Source organism: Canis aureus, chromosome 16 (genome assembly GCF_053574225.1).
Source record: "Canis aureus isolate CA01 chromosome 16, VMU_Caureus_v.1.0, whole genome shotgun sequence".
In the NCBI taxonomy this organism is placed as follows: Eukaryota; Metazoa; Chordata; class Mammalia; order Carnivora; family Canidae; genus Canis; species Canis aureus.
Window position 1 is genome coordinate 30,713,785 of NC_135626.1, and position 27,994 is coordinate 30,741,778.

The 27,994-nt window shown below is 40.7% G+C and overlaps 1 protein-coding gene across 3 annotated transcripts; it reads left to right on the forward strand.

Moving 5' to 3' along the window:
• The first annotated feature begins 944 nt into the window (after positions 1-944).
• Positions 945-27,449, forward strand: MMD (monocyte to macrophage differentiation associated). Of its 3 annotated transcripts, XM_077852630.1 has the most exons (8): positions 945-1,168; positions 9,170-9,251; positions 12,941-13,101; positions 16,019-16,093; positions 17,831-17,932; positions 19,812-19,881; positions 20,893-20,935; positions 25,556-25,693. In XM_077852630.1, the coding sequence occupies exons 1-7, from the start codon at positions 1,143-1,145 to the stop codon at positions 20,932-20,934; spliced, it is 558 nt and encodes a 185-aa protein (XP_077708756.1). In that variant the 5' UTR covers positions 945-1,142; the 3' UTR covers position 20,935; positions 25,556-25,693. The 3 variants fall into 3 exon arrangements, with proteins under 3 accessions (XP_077708756.1, XP_077708755.1, XP_077708754.1); XM_077852628.1 differs by lacking the exon at positions 20,893-20,935 and having other exon boundaries at positions 962-1,168; positions 25,556-27,449; XM_077852629.1 differs by lacking the exons at positions 16,019-16,093; positions 20,893-20,935 and having other exon boundaries at positions 957-1,168; positions 25,556-27,449.
• The last annotated feature ends 545 nt before the right edge of the window (positions 27,450-27,994 follow it).

Below are 27,994 nucleotides of genomic sequence, written 5' to 3' on the forward strand. Positions count from 1 at the left end.
TAACAAGCAGGCCTAAAAGCCCCTCTAGAGTCACCAGTTTGGGATGTGGGAGTTTGGGTGTGGACAGGCACCCTGGAGGGGTGCACACCTAAACTCCCGGAGTGATAAGGGAAAAAGGATCAAGAAGCCACCCATCATTCATTTTCCTTTGAACATCTCTTCCAGCAAGCCCTCAGGGTTTAGGTTTAGCAACAGGACCCTGATTCACCTGTACTATTTGGTTTATTTGGAAGCTGCCTAGATTTTAAAAAAAGAAGCACTGAGGGGACAGCAATACAAAGGTCCCTGTGGAGGATACCCCCATTTGTGGTTCTCACTGAATCTCAGGGTTTCTTAGTGATACCGACTTCTCCCATGGCAGACAAGGAAAGGTGTTTAAATCCGCCCTGGAGCCTCGCTCAGTAGCCTGGGGAGCGCAGGCCCCAAGGTGGTGAAGGATACATGAACAGAGCTACGAAGAAATGAACGGTGAAGACCGAATGAATGCCACAGAGCCAGGGCTGGAGCGCAGACAGGAGCCCCGGTTTGCTGCTACCTGCTCCACCACTGCTTTCTAGAGTCTTGGCCTACCTCCTCCCGCGCAATTTCTCTCCCCCTGGCCTGGGCCTCGCGGGTTGGCCCAACTCCGCCCCTTCCAGGAGGGCCCCGCCTCCCCAGGCCGCCTCCTCTCCTGGCCCCGCCCCTCCGCCGCGAGGCCCCGCCCCTCCGCCGCGAGGCCCCGCCCCCTCGCCCGGACTCCGCGGGATGAATGGCAGCTTTGCCGCCGCGCCGCTCGGGGCGCTGATTGGCCGCCCGGCGTGGTGACGCGCCGGCGGCCGCGGGCGGACGCAGGTGGGCGGAGCTGGCAGGGGTGGAGCCGGGCCCGGGGCGCGGGCGCCCGGGGGCGGAGGAGCCGGGAGGCGGGAGGCGGGAGGCGGGAGGCGCCGGGGCCGTTTAAGCGGCCTCCCTCCCGCCCCCAGCCGCCCGGTCTGGCCCCGGCCCTGCCCCGACCCCCGGCCCGGCCCACGCCGCCCTGCCCGGCCAAGCGGTCCGCGGGGCACGCGGGCGGCCTCCGGAGCAGCCCAGGCCGATGCGGGCCGCGCGCCCTGCCGCCGGCGCCGACCAGACGGAGCTCCGGGGCCCCGAGAAGGAGCGGAGGATCAATGCGGTTCAAGAACCGATTCCAGCGGTGAGAGAGGGATGGCGCCCCTGCCCCGCCGCTGCCGCCAGCGGGTCCCAGATCCCGCCTCGTCCGGCGCGGGTCCGGGCTCCCTACCTGGAGGCATCATCCCCCGCGGAGCCCGCACCTTGCGGGGGGTGGGGGGGCAGCTCCGGGGGGGGGGCCCACCGTGCGGCCCCTGGGCGATCCCCCTCCTCCGAGGACCGCGATCTCGTGCGTGGCCCGGGTTCCGGACCCCGAGCCGCGAGCCCCGAGCCCGCCCTCCTTCCAGGCGATCGCGTTGCTCACCCCACCGCATCCTGCCCGACCCGACCCCATCCCGCCAGGGCTCGCGCCCTTCTCTGCAGACCGGAACCCCAGCCGCAGACGCCGACCCCGGATCCTCCGGCCCTGGCTCTGGCCTCCACCCCTCATTCCCTGCTTTGGGGGCGCGCGAACAGGGGCCGGGCAGCCGCTGCGCCCTGCGGCGGGGTTTGTCAACCCGGGTGCCGGGTGTTCTGGTGCGTTGTCTGCGATCGGCCCTAGCCACGGGGAAACTGAGGCAGGCTCCGGTGCTGCAGCCTTGCGCCCGGGGCCGGGCCTTGCCAGTGCTGTTCGCTTGCAGGGTTAGCGTCCGAGGGCGGTGCTGTGTCGGGCACTGCGAAGGGGCAGGTTAGCCTTCGGGTGGCGAGAGCTGCTGTTGAGGCAGGCGCCCGTGTAGGAAACGAGGAGGAGGAACCGAGGAGGCGCCACCGGAAGGTTGGCCGGCAGCTCCTTCACCGGAGGGCCGGGGGGTGGGGGGGGACGGGGACCCCAGCCCCGGGGGGCGCGGTGGCCTTAATCCGGACTCGGGTCTCTGACATTTAGCAACGGATGGAGGCTGGCCCATGGTTCTCAGAGGGAGCCCTGGGCCTTCTCCTTCCCCCCCTTCTAATGCTTCTTCGTTCTAAGTGGGTGAAAGTTCATCGCCCCTGTGTCTCACTCTCCATCCTTTGTCTGAATCTGTCAGCCGTGGCCCCATTCCCAGACCTTCGCTAGTGTGCAGTGATGGGGAATTTGAAGGAAGCCAAGAAACGCAGGAAAAATCTTCCAAGGAGGGTATTGTTAAGTGTTCCACACATTGTATTTCAGAATTTCAGACTGCGCTTTTTTCCCTTTCCAACTCCTTGATCCTTTGATGCCCACTCACCCCATTATGCTTCTTTCTTCTCATTCCTCCCTCAGTCCCAAAGGGTAAAGGAGCCAAAAATGCACATAGAAAGAGTTGAGGTGGGCTGTGCCATTAGAATAAGAGTGATGGGTTTGAAGACTTGGGTTAACTTCTGAATATTGCTCATCACTCAGGGTGTTAAATGCCTGGCACTATTCCCGTGGTGGGAACAGATCAGTGCCTGTATAGGCAAAAAGGACCCATGATGTCTGGCTTTAGAACATGAAGTCAGGAATGAGGTTGGAGGGGCTTTAAGGCAGAAAGTAACATGCATTCAGGCATGATTGGTAAAGCCCTGTGCATGTGGTTTGTTTGATTTGGTTTTACTTCTTTGAACATCTGTGCTCTTCCTGTTTTCAGAGAACAGTGGCAATATTCTGTGAAATTACCCTTCTTTATTTGATTGTGTTTCTTTCCTATCCTTTGAATAAAAGCCCCCCCTTCCACTTTACTTTGCACAAACATTAAAACAACGTTAAGAGAAATGGGGAAAAAAAAAAAACACAACAAAACACCTTCATTTCAGATCCTACCTTCTTAGCTGATTGAACTACTCTTGCTGGATGCTAACCTACCCAGTCTTTATTATCAGTGTAGTAATGTGATTTTGTGCTCTACTTCATTCATTTAAAAATGAAAAATAGAGGCATTTTATTTTGGTGTGGCATAGACGTTGTGTAATTTTCTCAGTAACTGCACGCTGTCAATGGATATTTAACATTTATTTTCTTGATGGCACCTACACCTACCCTGATTTTCTTTGGAGATTGAATGATAGCATAATTTCTTATTTTTCAGTTACAGACAAAATTGGAAAGCCGTTTCTCAAAGTAAATTTGATCTTGGACATAAAGCCTGCAAATACAAACTAACAAAAAAAGTACTGATTTTTATGGTGTACAACATTAAAATGCTGGGAGTATCTATTCATCATCTCTTAGAGCCATGTTCCTTATATATCTTTTGAGCATCCAGAAAAGTTATAGGTAGGTAGATTACAGAGAAACTGGAGGGAGGGACATACTGTCTTTGAATGCATGTGCCACCCCTCCTGATAGATTCATCAGGACTCCCTTGAAGAGCATCTGATTGCAGCAAAAACAATTCATTAGGCCATAGTTTGTGGCTATGCCTAAGTGACAAGAAATGAACACCTTTCTGGTTTGTTCATCATGGAAATTTGGTGGTCATTGTGGCTTTGGATAAATTTCCAGAGTTCTGCCTTTTCTGCAGAGGAAGGCTGTGAGGAAATTTAGCCCACTGCCTTAAGTGGAGGGCTTTTAAGCATGCTTGGCTTCTCAAAAAGTTTAGGATGTGGAGAAATGCCACTGGGACACAGAGCGTATTTTCTCTTGCTTTACCCTTTCCACATCTGCGTCTCCCCACACCCTTCTCTCCCAGAGTCATTTTCTCTTATCACTGCATCCCTGGCTGATTAGAATAATTGCTTACATTTATTGAGTGCTTACTTGTGCCAGGCAGTGACTGGGTATTTGTGTGTTACTCATCTCATTCTCAACTCTAACCCTGGAAGACAGATTTTATACCCATTTAATAGACAAGCAAATAGGGTTGGAGAATAAAAGGGAACTTGCCACAGTCACATGGCTAAGAAAGGGCAGATCGGTTTCAATTCAGTTTCCTGTCTCTCTCCACCACCCATACTGCCAGTTCACCTTTTTCTGTCTCCCTGCTCACACAATATCATGTGTACAGCGCGGAGGCCCAGGACCCACAGAGCTTCTGTATGGTGCTGTTGGTGCATACTCATTTCTCCAGTCCTGGCCTCTGAAAATCCAAGGAAAAGTATGCTCCTTGCCTCAGTGCCAGCCTTGTGACCACTGGTTAGCTTTAAACTGATGATGTGATAAAGTACCTTATTCACAAGTGTTAGGGTCTCCCAGCACTGCCTGTTGCTTTTTTTAAAAAACACGTGTTTTCAAAACATTGAATTACAGGCATGGGGTAGTCTTCTTATACATATGCTTTCTCCCTTATTTAATTACTACGTTAAATGTCTTCCACCACTATCACCACCTCTGGCATTGGACACTTTTCCAGAACACCATGCTCACTCATAAACTGGCTAATATAATAAGATACTAAGCCAGTAGGAGTTGGCTTATGTTGCTCCATCAAGTCCTTTTGAAAGAACCTTGGAATATCCATGGTTTTAGCCTTTAAGAATTTTCTTTTCATGAGACTCAAGGTTCTTTTGGTCCTAAGACTGCCTATTTCTCTTTGTTACATACAGAACCTATTGGATCCCTAGTGAAAATAACTGGCAATGGGATATCTCTCCCTTAGATAAAATAGTTAACAACAGGCAGAATTTTTCTTTTTTTCTTTTTTATTTATTTATTTTTAGAACCTTCCTTCCTTCCTTTCTTTCTTTCTTTCTTTTTTTCTTTCTTTTTCTTTCTTCTTTCTTCTTTCTTTTCTTTCTTTCTTTTCTTTCTTTCTTTCTTTCTTCTTTCTTTTCTTTCTTTCTTTTCTTTCTTTTTTTCTTTCTTTCTCTTTTTTCTTTTTTTCTTTCTTTCTTTCTTTTCTTTCTTTTTTCCTTCTTTCTTTCTTCTCTTTCTTTCTTTCTTTCATTCATTCATTCATTCATTCATTCAGCATTTACTTACTAAGTTCCAGCAAGAAGTTGGGTATTGTGCTTGGGATTGGAAATGAAATGGCAGACAAAAAGGCTATGGAATTCACATTACAGTGGGGAAAGATGAAAAAAAAAATGCTCAAGTTGAAAAAAACCAATTTTTACTAATTGTAATAAGGGCTCTGCTAGGTTGGGGAAGGCTGAAATGATACTTTAGGTAGGATGGTCAGGAAAGGCTTTGAGGGAGTGATATTTAAGCTGAGCTTGACAGGTAAGGAGAGTTGAACCTTCTGGAGAAGAATGTTCTAGGCAAAAATAAACAGCAAACACAAATGCCCTAAGCCAGACAAGACGTTGGTGGTTTGAGGAGCAGAAAGGATGTGGTGTAGCTGGAGGGTAGAGAGTGAGAGGAAGGTGGCTTCCTGAGGTTGCAGAAGCAGTGGGCCCAGCTTGTGGGCCACTTGGGGAAGCCAAAGGCAGGTTTTAAGCCAAAGTTGGGATGTGTGCTGTGATCTGGTTTTCATAGACTATTGTGACTGCTGAATCAAGAAAAGAGTCTATATGGGGACAAGCAAGGAGACTGGTTAAGAGATTCATGTTTGTATAGACTGGAAATGTAAATGTCTTGATGGGTAAGGTAGGGTCTGTGGAACTGTAGAGAGGTAGGCTGATCTGGAATATACTGGGAAGTAGTATTGACAATACTTGTATTTGGAAAAGGGGAATACATAGGAATCAAGGACAACTTCTGGGATTTGACCTTGGGCCTCACAGATCTGCTGGTCGGTCACAGATCTACATTCAGAAGGCACACTGCTTTGGGCTATCTGTTCTTTCCTTTTCATATATATATATATATATATATAATTTTATTTTATTTTATTTTATTATTTATTCATGAGAGACAGAGGGCGGGGGGCAGAGATATAGGCAGAGAGAGAAGCAGGCTCCTCACATGGAGCCTGATGTGGGACTCGATCCTGGCATTCCAGGAACATGCCCTGAGCCAAAGGCAGACGCTCAACCACTGAGCCACCCAGGCATCCCTCTGTTCTTTCTCTCAAGGTTTTGAAATTTTGTCATGGGGGATTGGAGGCTTAAGAATGCTGGGTAAGGGGGAAGCAAGAGAGAGTGTTGAAAGACAGAGCTAGGAGAGGAGAAAACCAACCTGACTAAAAATAGTTTTATTAGGGGTGCCTGGGCGTCTCCGTTAAGCATCAGTTTCTTGGTTTTGGCTCCGTCATGAACTCATGGTTCTGAGATTGAGCTCTGCTTCTGGCTCAGTGCTGTGCATGGAGCCTGCTTAAGAGTCTCCCTCTCCCGCTGTCCCTCCCTCCCTCAAAAATTAAATAATAGCTTTTTAAAAGTGTGTTTCCCATACCCAGGACTAAATCTTTTTAGATTTAAAACCCTGTAAAAATATTAGTGGATACCCTCTTCTAGCATCAGATAACTGGATAACCCTTAGGGTTACTCAGCCTTAGGTAGAGGCGGTTTCCATAAATGGGTGCTGTTTTCTATAACACTTGAGAACCTTTTTCATTCTTTTTTGGGGAAGAGAATAGAATAGGTTCAGTGAGTGGGAGTTAATTTGCATTTTACTTCTGCTTTTCCATTTAGCTTTTAGGAATGATTCCTTCAGGAGGCTCTGTTGGAGGCTTGATTGTACCCTGGCAGATGAGAGAAATGGGGAAATTGCATTGTAAATTTCTCAGCAGAACCCATTGTGGGGTGGTTTTCAGTGAGCTCCAGACGGTGATAGGCTCCTTGCAGACTTGCTCTTCTCTTGCCTTATTCCATGAATCTGGCTCTGGCCATAAGGGACTACCTTTAGTCACATGGGTGGGATATTTTTCTCTATAACTTATGAGTTTATTTTTATCCTGAGTGATTCCAGGTGGGCAGGGACTAAGCTGTCACAAACATGGCCACCCAGCTTCTTTGCTTTTAGGAGAAAATGTGAAAGTCTATCCCTGTTGCTGTGTAATGGCTTGACTATTTTTAGATTGGGCTGCCAGAGATATAAATTGCTATTTTAGTCTTCAGCCTGGTGGTGGGTAGACAAACCCTACTTACTGTGCCCTAAACAGAACACTCTCAATATAATCTAGTCTCTACCATCTTGGAGCCTTGCTCTTTACCCTTTAAAAATTCCTAATAGGGTATGCTACTTATAGCTCTGTTGTTATGTCTGGGGGTAATGATGAGGTACATCCTTGAATGCTTGGGATGCCTTTGAAGCATTCTTCTCAAGAGTGCAATTATTTTCCTTTTTACTAATAAGAGCTATGTAGCAACACTCTTGTCCCTTAGGAAATTAGTAAAATTACTTAAAGGATTAGCAGGGGAGAAAAGGCTTATTTTATCTATGTGCAAGAATAGCTTGGATAAATTATGGAGCTTTTAACTGTATGCTTCTCTTAATCAGTTTTCAAACCATCTGACAAATTTCATTCAATACCGTATATTCTGCACACTAGTTAGATAACTAACCCATTGGTGGTCCAAGAGAAATATCTTCATTGTCCCAGATTCATTCCGCAATGGATTTTCCACCTGAACTCTGTGTATTAGGTTAACAGGAACTGCCACTTTCTTATTTATTTGTTCTAAGGATAACAAGCCCTTTTATTTTTTTAAAAAAGATTTATTTATTTTATTTTTGTTTTTTAAAGATTTACTTATTAGAGAAAGCAGGAGCAGAAGGAAGAGGCAGAGGGAGAGGGAGAAACCAGCTCCCCATTGAGCAGGGAGCCCGATGTAGGGCTCCATCCCAGGACCCTGGGATCATGATCTGAGCCGAAGACGGACACTTAACCTACTGAGCCACCCAAGCACCCCTAACAAACAGGCCCTTTTAATTCAGGGAGAAAATGCTAGTCTTTTGTTCCTAAGCCAGGCACTGTTTAGGATGGCTTGACCATGTGCTTCAGACCTGGTTCTGCCATTTGGTTCAGCCTGGTACCATTTTTCATCATGGTAATTAAATAAGATATAACTAGTCAGAACTCAGTAGCGTCAGGTGACTCTCCCCTTTTCCCCATCTTAAACTAGCTCATGCAAAAGGATAATTTATAATAGCTCAAAGCCTGTTGATGTCTTGCAGGCTCCAAGCACAGGAATGCAGCAGGGCCTCTGAGACCTGAGTGCTGTTGGATCTCTTCTACCTCTGTTTCTCTGCATCTGCTTCTTTTGGGCAGCTGCTTTTTTATCTTCCTGAATTTACATCTGCCTTTCCAGAGAACAAACAGACTAAGCCAGCATCCTTCATGAAACATGGCACGAGTGTGGGTTGGGTTTTGGAGGATCCGCATCTACACACTGAAGTGGAAGGATACTGTTCATATCTTCAGGTCCCATGATAGTCACGGTTTTCACCTATTCATGCTATTTCCACAAAGTGGGCCCAAAGGGAATTATGGAATGTGGGTATGTGTCTATATGTGTAACAGATTTTGATATTTAGATCTATACATACATTTGTGTGTATGTATGAATTTTATAGCCAGAATATTAGGTACTAGTTAATATATTTGGATTTGAAAGCAAACTGTTTTTAACTCTGGGAGAATTCAGGTAAAAACATACCTCCAGTTTAGGTGACTTAGAGGCAGCCGGGCATCATTTATTTAAGCTGTCTGGTGCTGGAACAGGTAATATGATATAGGGAAACTAGTTGTATGGGCCTGCTGATCGTGAAACATAGGGTGTAAAGATTTATAAGCTTTATACATTTCGAGAGAGAAAATTGAAACCTTGCATTGTATCCCTTTCCTTTGAATGGCAGTTACTGGCATTTGTAAAGTTTAGAAAAATTCCCTTGCCTTCTTTACCTAGGATTTAAGATTTGGTTATGCCTTTTTTTAAATTGTTTGTTTTGGTTTGGTTTGGTTTGGTTTGGTTTTGGTTTTGGTTTTAGCATGGGGGGTTATAAGTTGAAGGGGGGTAGATATGATTGATTTCTGTTTGTTTTTGGTCGGTAGAGGTTTTTCTTTTGAGCAAACTGAAAGAATACTTAATCCAATAAACTAGGGCATTTGCTTTCAGATCATGGCTGTTGGCTCAGTTTACACCTGTTTAGTGGCTTTGGTCTTATTCCTGTAACTAGGTATTTCCAGCAGTGCCTCTTCAATTAGAATAGACCAAACGATACTGGCAGCCTTCCCCATTGTTCTTTATACACTTAGAGCTTATTTCACGTGATGTCTTTTTGTTTGTCCAGGTTCATGAACCACCGGGCCCCAGCCAATGGCCGCTACAAACCAACCTGTTACGAACATGCTGCTAACTGTTACACACATGCAGTGAGTACACATTCTGCCCTTTGCATCCTTCCCAGAGGACTCTGGTGGGAGGAGGGGCAATTATCTCTAAGACCCTCCGCCCATAGCTGGATATACCTATCTATCTCTGTGACCTCACCTACCACAGCATGGGTGCTCTGACCTACTCCAGCTCTGTCCATCCTAAACTGATTTTCACTGACAATATCTTCTTTAAAATAATAAAAATAGTGAATTACCTTAGTTCTAGGAAAACCAATGAAAACTACTTAGGAGGACTACTGGCTCTGGAATGAAGAGAATCACCTTTTCAAGACAGTCAGCTGTGTTCATGTGGCAAGGAAGATGCACAGATTTGTTGAAAAAGATTCTTTTTCTTACTAAGTGATCCCTTGAAACAGGTAGCCGTACGGTCTCAACTTCCACAGCATCCACTTTTCAGAGCAGATGTTACTCCACATTGTTGAAGAAAAAGCTGATTCGATCCCTAAATTCTTAGTGAACTTTTTTCTTCCTAATAAAAGCAAAACATGCTCATTTTAAGAAACTTAGAAAATACTGAAGAATGTATAAAAAAAAAAAATAAACTGCCCAGAGATTGATTAATGCTTTGGTGCATTTCTTCTCTTTGTGTGTGGTGTTTATGAATATATTTTCTTAGTTTTCCTGTTAATGTGTTACTGACATTGTCGTGTCATTATAAATTTCCCTTTATCTATGGTTTCATTATTCTCTTTGAAAGTTGCATTTAGTGAGACTTTTTGAAGGAAAGGAGGTAGCTGCTATATAGTATGAAGATAAGAAAAAAAGGAGGCCAATCTAATCCTTTCATGAAGAGTGTTTAGAACAAGTTCATGTAATTATTTTAGATAGTGTTAGTACAACACATAGTTTGTGTACATATGTCATTAGAATAAAATTTGCTTGGATTCTAGTCGTGCCTTTTCATGTCTTTAATCTTCTACCCCAAAGAATAATCATAAGGTTTTCTGTAAAGAAACAGTGATGCCAGGCAAACCCCAAATAAACTGGTTTCTAGTAGATTCCTTTATAATCTAATAGATCCATGCCACTGGTCATTCCTTAGCTAAATCAAATTTTATGAAGAATCTTTTATATATTATAGTAGTAGAATTCAGATAATACTTATTAATACTGAAACATCGTCCCAATTTATCACCGGATGTCCTTTTGCCTTAAGGACTAAAAAGACCTTTATTTAAATAATTAATATCCTGGAATCTTGCCAAAGAGGAAAAATTAATACCTGACTAGCCTGCCCTGAATTCTGTAAAAGAGCTACAGTAATGAAATTTGGAGTAACCTCTCTAATGTACAATCTCCCTGGACCCATAGCTTAGATTCTGGGGACAAGAAGGATTTGCTGGAATTCTTTAGACTTGATCTACTCCTGTCTTTGCCTTAGTGACACAGTTATGTGAAGTGAGCTTTGACCAGAAGATCAAAATGTTTAGAGTACCAACTTGGACTAAAGAATGCATTGGTCTAATTTATCTTCTATACCTGTCAGGATACCCATCTTTTTTTATTCTTGACCAAATGTTTGATGAATTTAACAGCTAAAAGTAAAATTATTTCCAAAGATAATTATCCACAGGCCCATAAGGAAAAGTTTTGTATTTGTATGTGTATGAGGAATGTAAAAGTTTGAATAATAATTTATTCAATATATATAATATATAATATGTAATATGTAATATGTATGATATATAATAAAAAAAGACTTCTTATTGTTCCAATATACATCCATTATTTTTTCTATTTATCAGCAAAGCACTGATGAAAGTTACAGGTACAGTGTACCATAATAGTTTCCATACCACTGACCAATAAAAGTAATCAATAAAGTGTTTGTTAATTAGCATTATATTGAGCACTTAAAATATAATATGGTTTGACTGTTGAGATGTACAGTTCACCTTTAGGAATATTTTTGCTGGAGAAGGATCTGAATGATCCCTTATGTCTTTTGGGTATGCTGTAAGTTAAGGAATACTTGTATAAAACAAAGTTAAGGAAAAACTGACAAAACCTCCATGTTAATTTTTTAGGACAGAAAATATCATCTTACTAAATTTACTAAACCGTATCTCTGAGTTTTGACTTTCATAGAGCAATAACATTTCTACAACAGACAAAACAAACTTCCATTGTCCTCATTTCATTAAAGAGAGAGGATACTTTAACATGAGAAAGTAGAAAGGACATAATCTCAAAATACATAAAGTTCTGTCTTAAGAAAAACTACTGTCTTTAATTTTCTCATACCATCTGGGCCAATGAAAACTTCAGCATTTGAAAATTCAATGCTGATCTTATCTAGAGGATGTGATATTTTGTTGCCAGAGGGCAGACGTAGGTGTTGGGGACAAAAAGATTGCTCAAGTTTGCATTCTTTGCCAGGTATGCTTATTCTAATATCTAATAAAAGTTTATTTTTCCTGAGGATGTCCATTATTATAAATGGACAATTTTACAGGAAACCAAAAACTAAAAAGATGAAGTCTTCAAAAAAAACTAATCATACTCCTACTCATATGATAGACACTGAAATTTGTGTTCATATGACTATAAACTTTGGCACAGAAAACAAAATTCTCTGTAAGATTCTCTCTTAAAATTACTTGAATAGGTATGAATGGATTAGTCTTGCTTACTTGAAAGGTGCTATTAAAAATGAAATAACCCCCTAATGCTTTCACTTTGCAGTAGTTCCCAGGTTGGTGGAATGTACAGATCCAAACTAAAAATCAGGACCTATGATTGCACAGTTGATTTTGTGTATGTGGTGTACATTTTAATACTTATGACCTCGATTCATTCACTTAACCCTTTGCTGAAATGTTGAGATTTCAGTGGATCATGGGGGAAATAGGAAAGAACATTTAAAAGTATGCCCTCCCTGAGAAATCTGGATACATGCTTGGCATTTGAATATTTTAAGTGCCTACTTTATTTTTATGTATTTACTTTATTTTTTTAAGATTTTATTTATTTATTCATGAGAGACACAGAGAGAGAGGCAGAGACATAGGCAGAGGGAGAAGCAGGCTCCCTGCAGGGAGCCCGATACGGAACTCAATCCTGGGACTCCAAGATCATGCCTTGGCCGAAGGTAGACGCTCACCGCTGAGCCACCCAGAGGTCCCAAAATGCCTACTCTAAATCACATTAGAGAATAGGATGAAATATATTCTTGTGTAATGAAATTAGGATAAAAAACAACTGCCTTGCAACAGTTGAGTAATGTTGCCTCCTTTACCTGCTTATTTGTGTACTGATTGGTGGGCACTGTTCCTGGGCCCTAAACAGCATTTGCTGTGCCCAGGGCAGCCACCAACCAGCCCATCTGGCTCTTGTTAGGATTACCCCGGAGAGGCAAGTGTTTAAAATGATCTTTCTAAAATTGTCCCTGGGAATCCTATGTAATTTTTAAAAAGATTTTATTACTTGACAGAGAGAGCGCGAGCACAAGCAGGGGGAGTGGCAGGCAGAGGGAAAGGGAGAAGCAGGCTTCCCACTGAGCTTTGAGCTGGATGCAGGGCTGGATCCCAGGACTCTGGGATCACGACCAAAGGCAGACACTTAACTGACTGAGCCAGCCAGGAGCCCTGAAACCTATGTATTTTTAACAAAGTTCTCAATATAGTAAAACCTAGGATATTTACTTTTCTTTGCCTTTCCCTCAGTTCCTCATTGTTCCAGCCATCGTGGGCAGTGCCCTCTTGCATCGGCTGTCAGACGATTGCTGGGAAAAGATCACCGCATGGATTTACGGGATGGGCCTCTGCGCCCTCTTCATCGTTTCCACAGTATTTCACATTGTGTCGTGGAAGAAGAGCCACTTAAGGTACCATTTGTGGCCTGCCCATTTGCCAGATCAGAATAGCTGACCCAGGCTAGCCTCCCATACCAGCATGTTTCAATCAGGTCAGAGCTACGGAGTGGATAGACCTTTTCTTACCTTGTGGATTATAATGCTGTGCTGTTATCCAGGAAGATTCCTATGGATTGGACAGACTTTGAGAACCCCCATATGTATCTAAGAAAGCAGGCATTACTCATAAGCCACCAACAAAATTGCACTGCTTCCCCGGGACTTAGAATGTAAAATCCTGAGACTTGTCCTTTAAGGTTGTCAGCTCACCAAGGACACCATAAGAGCACAGCAGCTGTGGGGTAGTGACTAAGTACACTGACCTCGGAGTGCGCCCAGCCCTGCCACTTAGCTCTGTCAGTTACCTGACCCCACAGAGCTGCCATCTCTTCATCACTAAAATGACAATAATGATGCCCGACTCCCAGGGTTTTGCGATGGGTGAATGAGACAGTGCATGCCAAAATGATTTGAAAATTACAAATAACCAGGGCTTGTAATGTAAGGAGGTTGGCTACAGTTTGGGTTTATTGTTTTGCAAAGTTCAGCTTTCAGAATTAGGTCCTGTGTATCTTACTCAAACAGAATTCACATGTTTTGCTACTATTAGCTGTCAAGTGCTTTGCAAGGCATACCAGGCCTGCTAGCCTCCTAATAAGAAGGACATGAATGCATTCCTCCTCTGAGTGAAGGATTAATTTGGGAGAATCCAAAGCGAGAAGCACACCATTTAGTTGCTTGTGGAATGGATTCTGTACAACCTGAAAGTGCAAAATTTTGTTTTGTAAAAGGAGGATTCAGAGCAGACTTAAGAGTGTTTTAAAATACTAGAATATAGCTTTTGGTTTTACAGAATGTCCAAAAACATCTCAAACTATTCAAACAATCTATTATTAAAAAGACATGCTTTATCTAAGAATAGGGTTTGGGATTCGTGAGGTGATTACTGGTCTCCTTATATGTAGAGTCATAGTGTCAGAGTGAGAAGGATCCTTAGGGGTCATCTAATCCAAACCCCTTATTTTTCACCTGAGGAATCTGAGTCTCAGAAGTGGCTTGCCTTGCTCCGGTCAGTAATACCAGCTGAGTCTGATTGTCCCAGACTTCTGACTCCCATACCCCTCTCAGTATTGCTTACAGTTCCCAGCCTGCCAGCTTTGCCTATAGGGTGACAGCTTCTTGGACCTAAAATAAAACCACAGCATTGGATCACAAGGGCTTGCTGGGGCATGCTCACAAGAGAGCCTCAAAAGTCTCTGTCTCCCTAGCACACAATGTCACAGGGACCAGAGGCCAGGGTATTTCATTATCTTCCTGGCACAATCCAACGCTTGTGGTTGCCTTGGCTGACTTGGCTTTGATATCTAGATTTCTGAATCAATAAAGAGTTGTAGATACCTACTTCACTATTTAGGGCCTCCCTCCCAGGCTCTGGAGAAGAAAGTGTAATAGAAACCAGGCTTTCTTGAACCTTGAATTAGCACTGCTAGAGTTATAAGTGTGAATTTTTGCTCTGCCCTAAATTTTTTATATATCCAAACCTAGGCTTATTTAGAAGCAAAAGAATGGACCTTTATTGAGTACCTATTGTGTGCTAGATGCTGTCCTAATGAACACATGGTCTAGGTGATCACACATACTCCTCACACATACTCCTATGATAGAAATGTTGTCGTTTCTATTTACCCTGTGATATAAGTGAGGGTCAGAGAAGCTGGGATGAATCTTGAATAAAATTACAGGTCTGACTTTACCTGCTGTAACAAGTGCATAGCAGTCTAGAAAGCAGAATTAGAAAGGCCTAGACATGATTAGGAATCACAATCATCCAAAGAGTTTAAAAAATAATAATAATAAAAGATTCTCTTCATCCCTCCATCCCCTATCCCATGTTCTAGCCATTTTAAAAATTACAATCTTCTGGACTAGAGTTTATGACTATATTTTATAAGCTTCCCAGATGATTGTGATAGGCAGTCAAGCTTGAGAAGCATTAATCTAGTGTTTGCTTTTTTAGATCCAAGACCTAAATTATTTCCCCTTTACTAACATATGACTAACAATAGCCATGACTAAAACATCCTCAACTTGCTTTGGTCAACACCGTGTGTGTAGTGAGGCAAAATCTAAGGCCAGCACTCACCCAAGTTACAGGTATCACCCCTTGGACACTGAGAATGGATTCAAGACGATGCAGTGCATTCATACTTTTAAATCACCTTAGTAAAGGGCAGATTCTCTCTATAATCCACTGGTTGGCTAGACCTCAGTGAGCCAGATCTTTGTACACTTCCTGAATTTTCTGTTTTGGAAGGAAGAGCTCACTTAGAAATCCAGGTGGCTACCCATTTGCAGCAAATGTGCCCTTTTTGGTTTTGTTTTGTTACTGCTATTCCTAAATTAATTTTTGAATTTCCTTTATTATAACTTCTTGTGTACACTAAGATATTTGAAATGAGAGCTTCTTTGAAGATGTTCTAGAAAGACATGAACTCCTTCATGCCCTGCACTATGATAGGTGTTGAGAGATGGTCTGCCCTCAAGGAATTTCATTTTTCTGTTACATCAGATCTAAAAGAAATGTAAAACAGCAGCACAGACAGATTTTATTTATTTTAACCAGAATAAATTCAGAGCTGATTACTGTGGGGTCCTGCCCCCTGTATCTCATACATGGTGACTTTTGTATGTGCAAGCTTAAAATTAATATAAAGCTTTTACTTGTAGCTTTATATCATTAAAAATAGCTGTGGGACTTTGAGAGCCAAGTTATAACTGCCACAAGAAACTAGAACAGGAGTGGAAATTACAGCATAGTGGAATGATAACCCATGCTGCGAGTCTGAAAATTTTCTAAAAACTTTGCCTAACTTGTTTTTCCCCCCACTAGGACAGTGGAGCATTGTTTTCACATGTGTGATAGAATGGTTATTTATTTCTTCATTGCTGCTTCTTATGCTCCATGGTAAGATCCTGTCTTTCTATTTTTTAAGGTAGTGTTTTTGGGATAGAATGTCTGTCTTCCTTCCCTAACTTCCTCATGTCCCTGCCCCGTGTGTATGTGTAGGGTAGTGCCCCTACCGCACTCCCTCCCACACACACGCATAGATGCTTTTTTAAAAAAAAAAAACTTGGGTCAGATTGTAGATTTTAAGGAAAAAATGTCACTGCTGTTCAGAATATATATCTGGCACTGGATTGTTCAAGAGGAAGTGCTAGGAACTGTGTGCTAGGTAGCACGCTCACTTTCGAAATATGTCACCTTAGCCTTCCACGTTCTTTCTATATACTTCTGCTGCTGCTCAGAATACTTGGAGATCTAATCATTTAAGTGGAAATGCTATAAATATGTATGAGGCAAACAAGCTCACTTTCAAAATTTATCCCATTTGTCTTCAGTTCACAGCACAGTAGCTACTATATATGGAGTGCACTTCTCATTTCATTAGCGTTATGAGTAAGATAACTAATTAATTAGCTATTTAAAACACTTAGTATTCTGGCTCAGTAGGTGGAGGCTGCAGCTTGATTCAGGGGTTGTGAGTTTGAGCCCTGCGTTGGGCATAGAGATTACTTAAATAAAAATGAAGTACTAAAAACAATAAAATACCTCGCATTCTGCTCAATTTTTTAGTCTTTCTGCCCTTTTGGTATACATAAGATAGAATCTTTTGTTTCCTGGAAACCTACAATTAAAGGAACTTTAGATTCCTTCTATCAAGACATGGTTCAGTTTTAAACACTCAGAAATTCACTTTGCTATAGTCACTAGAAACAGCAGGCTTCTACATTCTGACTTACGTAGCATCCATCATTACAAAGAAACTTAATTATCTATTAGAGTAAAAAGTGTGTTCTCTCCCTAATTGTCACTGTATTATAGTTCTGCATCATATTGGAGCAAGAACACTTACAGGATATGGGGAAGTATTCCACAACTTAAAATAAGGAAATAAAATTTTTAAAAGCTAAAGAATCAAATATTATAGTAAGCAACCTTTTCCCATGTAGTTTTCAATAGGCAGGTGGTGCCTTTTCTGTTTGGAAATAATAATTTTGTAGTCATAGTCAATCAGAATAACACTTGATTTTTTTCTCATAGCTATTCTTAATATGAAATGAATACAAATGAATTTGCAGCATGTTAAAATTCAGGCTTTACAAGAGCCCACAGTTAAATTCTGACAAAATGTCTTTCATAACATATGTTGAGTTAATTCTTCTCATGTTCCGCCTTGGCAGAGAGATGGTAATGGAGATACTTGGTCCATGTATTAGGTATCTGCTGTGGGTAGGTGATCCTGGTTGAGGATTCTGTTCAGGGTTCTTATTAAGCTTTGTAAGCAATCTGCTCCCAAATATATTATCAGAATTAAGCTGATTTGACAGCAGTCTGCCTAATAAGGAAAGTCGGGCATCACAGGTGTGGTGGGACTCACTTCTGCATATCTCCTTTTAGCTGGTTCTATTTTTAAACCACGTTGGAACTAATTCTAAGTCTTAAAGGTCAACTAACAATTTTATCTTTGAATTATTAATTTTACCGAAATTGCCTAAATACCTCCATGACCTGTTGAATGCCTTTTCATCCTGGTTTTATGCCAGCACTTGCCCAGTTTTCAAGCCTAGAGGAAAACACAGGTCCTATGAATTCCCTTCATTTATCACTTATGTTCTTTGTTGTCATGTTTACATTTTTTAGGTTAAATCTCCGTGAACTTGGACCCCTGGCATCTCATATGCGCTGGTTTATCTGGCTCATGGCAGCTGGAGGAACCATTTATGTATTTCTCTACCATGAAAAGTAAGAGAAAATAATCTACATTTGATAGTTTTAAAATTAACTGCCTAAATTTTATCTACATTACAACATAATTTGCTTTTTATATTTGTACTTCAGAATAGTAGAAATACATAAACAATATATACTGCTTTTAACAAATCTTCGAAACCATTTGGTATTCATTATTGGTAGATAATTGCTTTGGGAAGAACTGAATGGCACATGTGTGATAGGATGCATTTGAGGGACAAGATGGACTACTATTTTAGTTGGATGTTACTTCACATCCATAGGAGACTTGACCTTATCAGCAAACTAGCCTTATCCTCTGTGATTTTTACTTATCACATGAGAAAAATAACTGCTTCTCAAGCTTTCAGTGAAGATTGAAGTTAATAGATAAGCACCAGAACAACACTCACCTCCCTTTTGGGTTCATACCCAAAAGACTTCCAAACTAGGATTCTCTGAGGAAGGGAATATTTGGAAGAGCATCCAAACTCTTAATATTCTAACCATAGGGCACATTTTTTAACCTGTTATTTATAGTCCATAGTCATAAGTGTTAAGCAATATAAAAAGGAAAGCTTATTGAAATTTAGCATCACAGCCCTAGAGGAGACCTTCAAAGTCATCTATTCCAGCTACATGCTTAAAAAAAATGAAGCCATTTAGGATGTGCATCAAATTAGCAATTCATCTAGAAGTAGGACCCAAGTGTCCTAGTTTCTACTCCATGGCTCTTTTCATTATTTCACATACCTGAACTTCAGAAATTCACAAGCATGAAATCATTGTCCTTGAATGCAGTTTATAAGCTTATCTATTGCTATTGGCAGAATAGCTTTCATATACAAACATAATTTGAGTTTATCATAAAGTATTCAGTTGTTTCTTCTTTTCAGAACAAAATGGCAGTTTTCACTAACTTCTGACTTTGAAAGTCACTTAAATGCATCTTTGACAACAATTAACAATTCTGAGTAGTGTTATGTAGTATGTATATAAATCCAAGGGAACAGTTTGCTTCTTGGGCTCAAACTTGACCCTAACTTACATCCTTAAATCAAATAGAAAGTAAGGTGAAATGGATATTTTTTCTCCTATTTCAGGCCTCCTTTTATACCAAACCCACAAATCTATTCTTCCCAGTTCCATGATAAGGTTATTTCCTGGTAGACTCTGAGTATAAAACATGGAGAATGAGATGTGATTGGCCCTTGGTTATTTGGTTGGGCAGATATTAGGGAGTACCTAAATCGTGTCAGGTGCTGTGCTAGGCCTTACAAATCCAAATATAAATGAAACTTGGCCACTGCCTCCAAGGAACTTAGAGCTTACTTTGATTAGGCAGAAACGTAAGTTGAATTTTAATACAGTGTGTTTCTTAGCATTTTCAGACATTCTGTAGCCTAATGCAATGAGCCTTACAAGTCAGAGTTTGTGCAGATGGAAAATAGAGACAAAATTAAATGCCCTTTATTCCTTAGGGCTTCCATCCCTTTGCCACTGATAAACCCGGCCCCACACGACATCTCTGTCCTTCTTCATAATTTCAACTTCTTGTAGCTGTGGATTGGAGTGATGATGAAGGCAAATACTCTGGGATTGGGAGGGGGAAATGCATGGTGGATTGGATGCAATAATAACACTTTTGGTAGCAAACATTTTCCAAATCGCATGTGGCATTTGATGCCATTTCAATCCTGTAAGAAATACTAGTTCATTGTGACTCAACTGTAGTATTTTAATTAGAAGCCCAAAGGTCTCCTACTGGGAAAATATGTTCATTGGAATAGTTTAAGAATTTGCATTTTTCTCTTAAAGGAGGAGGGAAGCTGGTATGGAAATGATCTAAGTATTACAGGAAGATAAAATTAGCTGCCTTTCTATCCTGCAGGTATAAGGTGGTTGAACTCTTTTTCTATCTCACAATGGGGTTTTCTCCAGCTTTGGTGGTGACGTCAATGGTAAGAAATGGCTTCATAATTTTAAGTATTTCACCTTATTTCTTTCTGAATTGGTGGGACTCTTCTTTCTGAAGTTATGATGTGTCTATTATTAACTGGAGACTCCAAAGAAAAAGTATATAACAACAAAGTCCCTGAAATCTATAGGAGCTACTGGTTGTAGTTTGGGGAAGTTATATACTGAAGTATGTTTCTTTCCATATAATAATCTTCTGTATGTGTTTCTTTTGGACAACCATTCTGTTCACCCCACCCCTTCCCTATCCTTCTCCCAAAGAGGCATGCAGTCATCTGCAGATAGATATTTCTGCCTGAATTGTTGGGTGTCTCAACCATAAATCCATGGAGGAGGGTAATTTTTTGGATGTCTTATAATGAAAAAACTATAAATTACTGACTTCCTAAATCTTAAAAGGACCACAAGATGTCAGTTGTGTCAATATTTTATTTAGTATTTCCCAAAAGTCTTCACTCTTACTTTTCTTTCACTTACTTGCTTTTAAGTTGTATTATTTCTCTTTCTCAAGAAAGTGACTTTTTTTTTTGTTTTTTCTAATTTTACTTGAAAATTTTAAGGACTTTAGTGGGTGGAAGTATAACATTACCTGTAGTAGGTGGTCAGTGTATATATTTTGAACTCCCTTTCAAATTGAATTGCTGTTGAGAAATCCATGTGTATCTATCACTCAGTTTGAAAATAAAGCATATCGTTATAGCCTTGTGATCCCATCCAGCTGGTTACTGTACCATTAGTTTATGTAGTGCCATTAGCTCCAGTGTCTTATGCTCTACATTTTTTGGCATTAGCCACTGTGTTAATTAAGGAATTCATAATGTATCTAGTTTGAATTCTTTTCTCAGTCTACAAAGGTCAGAAGAATTGTACCTATAATTTCACTCCTGAGCTCATAGGCACATTATAAGAATGTATATAGCCCCTACCATGGTCACAAAAACACCTGTAAAAGACTTAGGAGCTATAGAGGTTTGCTTTTTTTTTTTTTTTTTCAGAGAATATATCTTATGAGAATGTCACAAAATATGTTTCTTTAAGGTAAGAGCTTTATGATAGCTTTTGTAATTACCTAGCACCAAAAATAAATATAGTTTAGTTGGTAAAGGCAACAAGGAATAGTGAAGGGGAGGAGGTGAATGATGGAAACGAGAAAATCTGCCTTGAAGGCCATATTGTTAGAGGGCAAATCAGGACACCCAAAGCAACATAAAGCAGGGTCTGTACATGTAGGTTACTAATCATTAGAGTAGAACATCAAATAAATTCCTTCGGGGTATCATAGAAGCTGGTTTATCCAGTATTTTTACTAGCCTAAATCTTGGCATTTTCACAAGTTGTACAATAGTCGGTGACTAACGTTTATGATAGTCAAACAGGATAATCCTCATATTTCCCCCCATAGAAATTCCTACTGAGCAGGAACCTAAAATTCATATAAATGAAAAGGTATCATAAAGTTTTATAATGTCTTTGATTGGGAAAAGCATAGGCTGCTATGGGAGCACATGACCCAAGCACCAAAGGAAATGATCTTCAAGCTGATTCAGAAAGAGAAAAAAGCCTAGAGATAGTAGGGATGATGCAAATTGGATAGGAAAGAATCTGGCATCAAGGAAGCCCTGGGGAGGGGGAAAGCACCAGCACCTTTGAAGTACTGAAAATAGTTCATTGTTTGGAATATGAGTGTGTGTGTACCTGTTTGAGTGTGCCTCTGCACAAGGTGGATAATTTTGCAGATAGCACAAGTCTTGTGATAAAGCTGGAGAGGGAGATAGAGACCAGATCAAAAAGAACCTCCTAAGCCATCTGAACTAACAAACGGTATGACTGGACACTCAAAGCTTTGGTTCTGGTCAGAATATTGGACTATCAGACTTACTCTTCTGCTATAAAGAATGATTAAAAAAAAAAAAACCTGGCAATATATTTGAAGCAATTGTTTCTTGGCATTGGACCACAGACACAAGGCTGTGTTCCTTGAATAGAAAGATGAGCTTCAAATTTGCCCCAATTTTCTCCCTGGGGACACTTTCCAAACTGCAACCAAAAAAAGTGGAACCAGAGAGCAGTAGTCAGGGTAGAGAAAACAGAAATCAGTATTTTAGCTACTGAGCCTGCTGCAGTTTTGGGGTAGGATCCTGGAGAAGAGGGAGCTTCACAGAGAAGTATCTCCAAAAATGTACAAAGGGATTTCCCTGAGTCCTTGCCCAGATACAAAGCTGAACCTGTGCAGGGCAAGACTCTGCATGCCCTGGCCAAGAGTGGCTTTTGGAGAGTTGTGAGATAATGAGAGTCCATAAGTGCCTGGTGCTGAAAGGTTGATCAGAGTCCAGCCAGCCACAGTGGAGAGACCATGCTGAACAACACAGGTGTTCAACTGAACCCAGCAAGTTGACCTCTACACCTTAGGAGAAGAACTATTCCAGCTCTAGAGTAAGGACTGTCCTGGAACTATTGTAACAAAGGCCAAAAACAACCTGAAAAGGATAAAATTGATCCTCTGTACGTAAACTGCCAGAACAAAACTCAACATTACTGAAGGGAAGACAGCAAAATCTATATATTAACAGTTTGGCATCCGTTTATCCAAATATTACTAGATAAGCAAGAAGCAAGAAAATGTGACACCATGCACCTAAGGCAAAAGCAAGTCAATAGAAATAGATCCAAAGATGACAGACATGTTGAAATTAGCATACAGGGACTTGAAAACATAATGAGTAAACAAATGAGCCTTAGAAAAGAAATGGAACTACAAAAAAGGAAGTGAGTAGAAATTCTAGATTTGAAAACAGTGTATTAAGAAAAACATTTATTGGAGGGGTTAACAACAGATTGGATACTGCAGAAGAAAAGATCAATAAACTTGAAAATGCATAGACACCTACAGACTGGAAGAAAATATTTGCTTTCTCTGTATGTATCTGGCAAAGGATATGTATATGGAATATGTAAAATAATCCAAATGAGTGATTAAGAATCAATCCTATAAAAATGGGTGAAACACTTGAACAGACACTTCACAGAGAAAGTTACATGAGCATCCAATAGGCCCTTGAAAAAGTGCTCAACATCATTAATCATCAGAAAATTAAAATTAAAGTGAAATTAAAATAAAATGAAAATTAAAACCTCAATGTGCTACCAGAATATACCCTGGAGACTGACAACACCAAATTCTGGCAAAGATGTGAAATAACTGGAACTCCAACTCATCATTGGGGGTAATGTAATATGGTATAACTATTTTGGAAAATGGTTTAGCCATGTATCGTAAAATTAAACATAAATTTATGACTTAACAGGTACTACCCAACAGAAATGAAAACATCTACAAAAAGACTCCATAAGGCCTGGATGGAAAGAACTGATAAACAAATTAAATAAATCAAGGGAATGCTAAATAATAATAAAACAGAATGATTGATATAGATAAGCATGTGCAGGAATCTCAGAAATGTGATAATTGTACAAAAAAAGAAGCCAGACACAAAAATAGGCGTACAGTATAATTCCATATGTGAAGCTCTAAAACAGATAGACGTAGTCTGTGGTAATAGCAGAAGTAAGAGCAGTGGTTGCCTGGAAGAGATTGTCCAGGATTGGGAGAGGGTGTTGGGCTAGTTGCCTGTCTTGACTGAGGTATGGGTTAGATAGGTGTATGCATTTGTCAAAGCCCATGATGTTCACTTAATATTTATGCATTGCACTCTGTAAATTAATTATCAATTTAAAAAAAAATTACCCATTTCCCCCCATTCCTCCCCAACAAAAGAATGTAAGTTCAGGAAACCAGACCACCTTGGTTCACATCCTGATTCTGACACTTAAGCACTACATAGCCTTGAGCAAATTATGTAATCTCTCTGTTTTAGTTTTCTCCTCTGTAAAGATAGGATACTAATAGTACCTGATATAGGGTTGTGAAGATTAAATGAGTAAATATATGGAAACACTTCAAAGAGTGCCTGGGATAAAGTAATAGCGCAATGACATAGGTAATGAAGAAAACAGGTTTTGTTTTAGGATTAACTACATTCTGGTTCTCTGAAAGTTGGTAAGTTAAATGTGGTGTTTGAGGAACTGTTACCAGAATATATGTCAGAACCATCCTCTATACTTGGCTTGGTCTCTTGCTTATTGTTTTAGCAGAGAGAAAAAAAAGAGTGGTATCTTTTGGGCTGTGCCCAGCTTTGTGGCTTTGTTCAGGTTACTTCATTCCTCTGGTTCCATTCTCTTCATCTCTAAAATAAGGAGGTTGTGTTATATAAGACGAATAACTTTTTACTCTTTGGGAATTACATTCCCCTTTGAGAATCTGATGAATACCTTCTAGAAAAATACCCCTAATGCACATACACATAGAATTTTGTATAATTAACGGATATCAGTTGCTTTGTAATCTTTAGGAAATAATAAATGTGTGGTATTTTGGGAGGGGGTTGTTTTGGGGGGTTTTGTTTGTTTGTTTTTGATAAAAACCGATCTGGCTGACACTTTCATTTTTCAAAGGTTAATGAGAAACCTGTTGTCAGTCGATGTGGGTTGGCTCCTTCCCCATCTTTTGCTTGTACAAAAACCATGGGGTCTTAGTGAACTTTGAAAGGACTGATCCTTACCTGTGGCCCTAGATCCTCAGCCTGGCTCTTAGCTCATGATTGTCCGTTGCTGCTGCTGTCTAGGTGCATGCGACCCATTCAGGTTGATGGCTGTGTTAGAGCTTTCCCATGCTCCCAGCTGGACCTGGCTGCAGTCCAAGGCTCCAGGGCTCACAGGCTTGCCCAGGCCTCTGGGCACCCACACACACAACCCATCCCCTTCCAAGGCCTTGCCAAAATCTGGCTTGGTTTTCACCACCCTGCAGAACTTGAGACCTTTCTATTCCTAGTCATCAGGAATCCAGGGGACTGACTTGTTCATCAGCCTCCTGAGCCCCGCCTCTGTTCTCTTCCCCTCATTCATACAACTTAGTTTAATTTTGAAGATGGGCCAAGTCTTCAAGCAGCCTAAAAATTCTCCTTTTTTGTGTTATAAAGCACACATGACTGTTAACTTCCTGCTGAGCTAAAAAACACTTGGGCTCATAGACAAAATGGCCCGGCAACATCTAGAAGGTCAGGAAGTATGTTATCCTTCCCTGCTGTCTGATCTCCGAGGCCACTTGTAGCTGTAATTTGCCCATGTCAGCCATACGGAAGCCGTAGGCTCACATAAGCAGGGGAAGTCTCAGGGTAGAACAGAGTTTGAAGAGGATGGGGGAAGTGCGAACCTGGGCCGAGATGTCCATTATAAATGTGGCAGTGTGGATGTGCCTTGGTAGGGAAGGAAGCTCTTAAAGAAGGTGGAAAGTCAAAGATTATACTTGCTTAAAATGAACTCCCGTATCTGGATGGATTAGAGTCCGCTTCAGCATGCTGTAGGTGAGCGGAGTGTGCTGCTTTTTACAAGGGGGGCCCGACTGCCTGCCCCAATCAAGACAGCCCCCAAGGGTACTCCAGGTGGGTGCATGAGAGACTCAGGTTTAGTTCCTGTTTACAGATCAGGATTCTGTCTGGGAAGCTCCTTCATTGTCTAGCTTTGGGGAATTGCAGTGATCTCTTCAGTTTGTCACTTCAAGAGTAACATCAAAACCTCTTTCTTTTTTTCCTCTGTTGACAGAATAACACTGATGGACTTCATGAACTTGCCTGTGGGGGCATAATTTATTGCCTGGGAGTTGTGTTCTTCAAGAGTGATGGCATCATTCCATTTGCCCATGCCATCTGGCACCTGTTTGTGGCCACGGCAGCTGCGGTGCATTATTATGCCATTTGGAAATACCTTTATCGAAGTCCTACAGACTTTATGCGACATTTATGACCAATCTGTACTAGGTCTCAAAACCAGTATTATTTCAATTATGGCACTTGGAAGTAGGGTAAGAGCTGAAAATTGCACAGAGGAAAAAAAAAAAAAGACAACTGCACTGACTTTCTATCTTTTGAATATAATTACTGTGAAAGTCTAAAAGCTGTGTTCTAGAATTCTCCGCCTCACAGCAGATAAATAAGGTAGTGAATTAATTATTCATTCCATTCCACTATCATGAAGGACTCCGGATAGACTTGGCCAGCCGATGTTTACAAACAGAATTTTGTATTTTAATTTTACAGATTTTCCTACATGATTTTTCTAAATTACTAGGTCAGGTTGTAAAAGTCAGTGCAATAACAAAGATTCCTTTTTAAGAGAAAATTGTTTCTATCACTTTCCCATAAGCTGTGTGAAGAATCATGGACAGAACTTACACTACTTTTACCATGTTTCATCTTGGCATAACATGGTTATTTTTTAAATAGAAATTTTCATTTTTTGTAAATTTTTAAAGAATATTTCATTGAAGCGCATCTGCGGTTCCTCATTCATGTGAATTTTTGCAGCAAGCTGTCAACATTCCACAAATGAACAAACATTATACCTCTTCTGATAGTTTTATTAAGCATAGGGGGATTGCCAATTTTTAAAAACTGCGGTTTTCCAAACTTTTCTGCCAACCTCTGACTCTGAATTCCATGCTGCTTTGGGGCATATACTTGACCTAGTTTGGTTTACCAGTGATGGAAAAGTATTTTGATATCATTAACTTTTTCAAAAGATTCAACTTTTTCTCTATGCCTTTGCCATGTTTTCTTCAGGGTCTCTTTCTACAGTGGATGAGTATTCACAACTATATTATGATGGTATTATTAGAGTGGTCATCCACTGAAGATTCCTGAAGAGTATTATGAATTACAGTAAATAGTGGTATTGCCTGTTTGGTGCCCGTCAGTTAAGTCATTGTCACTTAGCTTAATATTATCAGTTTGATACTCATTTTCAGTTGTGGAATTAGATGCACAAATTCACATTCCTATCTTTCCTCTGTATCTCCTGATATACTTTTTTCTTTTCCGTAGAAGAATATTTAAAGCATTGTTTGACAGGTAGAAACTCATGCATCTGTAGTTCATGGGTTATATCCTGGCTCAGTCGAGTGGTATTTAATATATTATTTTTGGTTTTCCTTCAGTGTCTTATATTAAGATTAACATTAGTTGCTTTGTTTATTAATCTCCTATTGGTGTTTTAATAAATGAGATAACCTTGCCTTTAGATCTGTGCTCATATTGACTGTTTGCTAGAATTGGGTTTGATCAGTGGAATAGTTGGTTTAATGACACATTTAGGCTTATTCATTGAAATGTTGTACTATATGGCTTTAAAAGAGGGTTTATTTTGGGCGTGCATATTTAGAATGCTCTGATTTAAGTGAATTACAATGGGAATGAAGAACAGAACTGGTATTTGCTGATAAATTCTTACATAGGCAAGGTGCCCGGTGATAACACCAACCAGACCATCCCTATCTGCATGATTCTGAACATCCTGATGCCTGTTGTTTTGTGTATATTTTGTTTTTAATATATTAACTTTTGTGGATTCATTTAAAGTCTGCTCAAAAGTAACACTGTTGAAACCACTAAAATGTATGTAAAAAATTGTGCTATAGACTAGAATAAAATTGTTACTTGGATTTGTTCCATTGTCTCTAAATTAGATGACTGTGAAGATGATAATGCATTTTTGAGAGCTTGAGCTCATCTAGCATTTTAATTTGTATACTAGCCTTTTTTTTTTTTTGAAAAGTCAGTCAACACAAATGCTGCCTGTCATCTAGAACTTTCTAGTCCACTTTTTAATAATTGAAATGCCAGAGCCAATTCAGACATTGAATCACATGTTTTCAGTTTAAAATATGCTAGTTGGGGCCTAAAGATCGTAAATTTTATAAATAATATATCTTTACCAAGAGAAGCCTTTTGGTTTAGTTTATAGAATATACTATAGAGCTGAAGTTACACACTTGTATATTAGCAACCAGACACACATCATATTGCAAACAAAACCTGTGAATGTTCAACATCATTCTCCCCTTTTCTACGTTGCAAAAAGCAGAGTCAAAAAGGTTGGACTCCTTTCTCCAGAGTCAGGGAGCTGGGATGAGAATGCATGTCATCACACACATGACTGCATTTTCAAAGTCAGCAAAACAAACCAATCAAGAAACTTGAAAATTCA

Coding starts and splice junctions, on each gene's coding strand:
- MMD (XM_077852628.1), top strand. CDS start 1,143: ATGCGGTTCAAGAACCGATTCCAGCG. Junction 13,102..16,018: donor TGGAAGAAGAGCCACTTAAG/GTACCATTTGTG, acceptor TCCCCCCACTAG/GACAGTGGAGCATTGTTTTC. Junction 19,882..25,555: donor CTTTGGTGGTGACGTCAATG/GTAAGAAATGGC, acceptor CTCTGTTGACAG/AATAACACTGATGGACTTCA.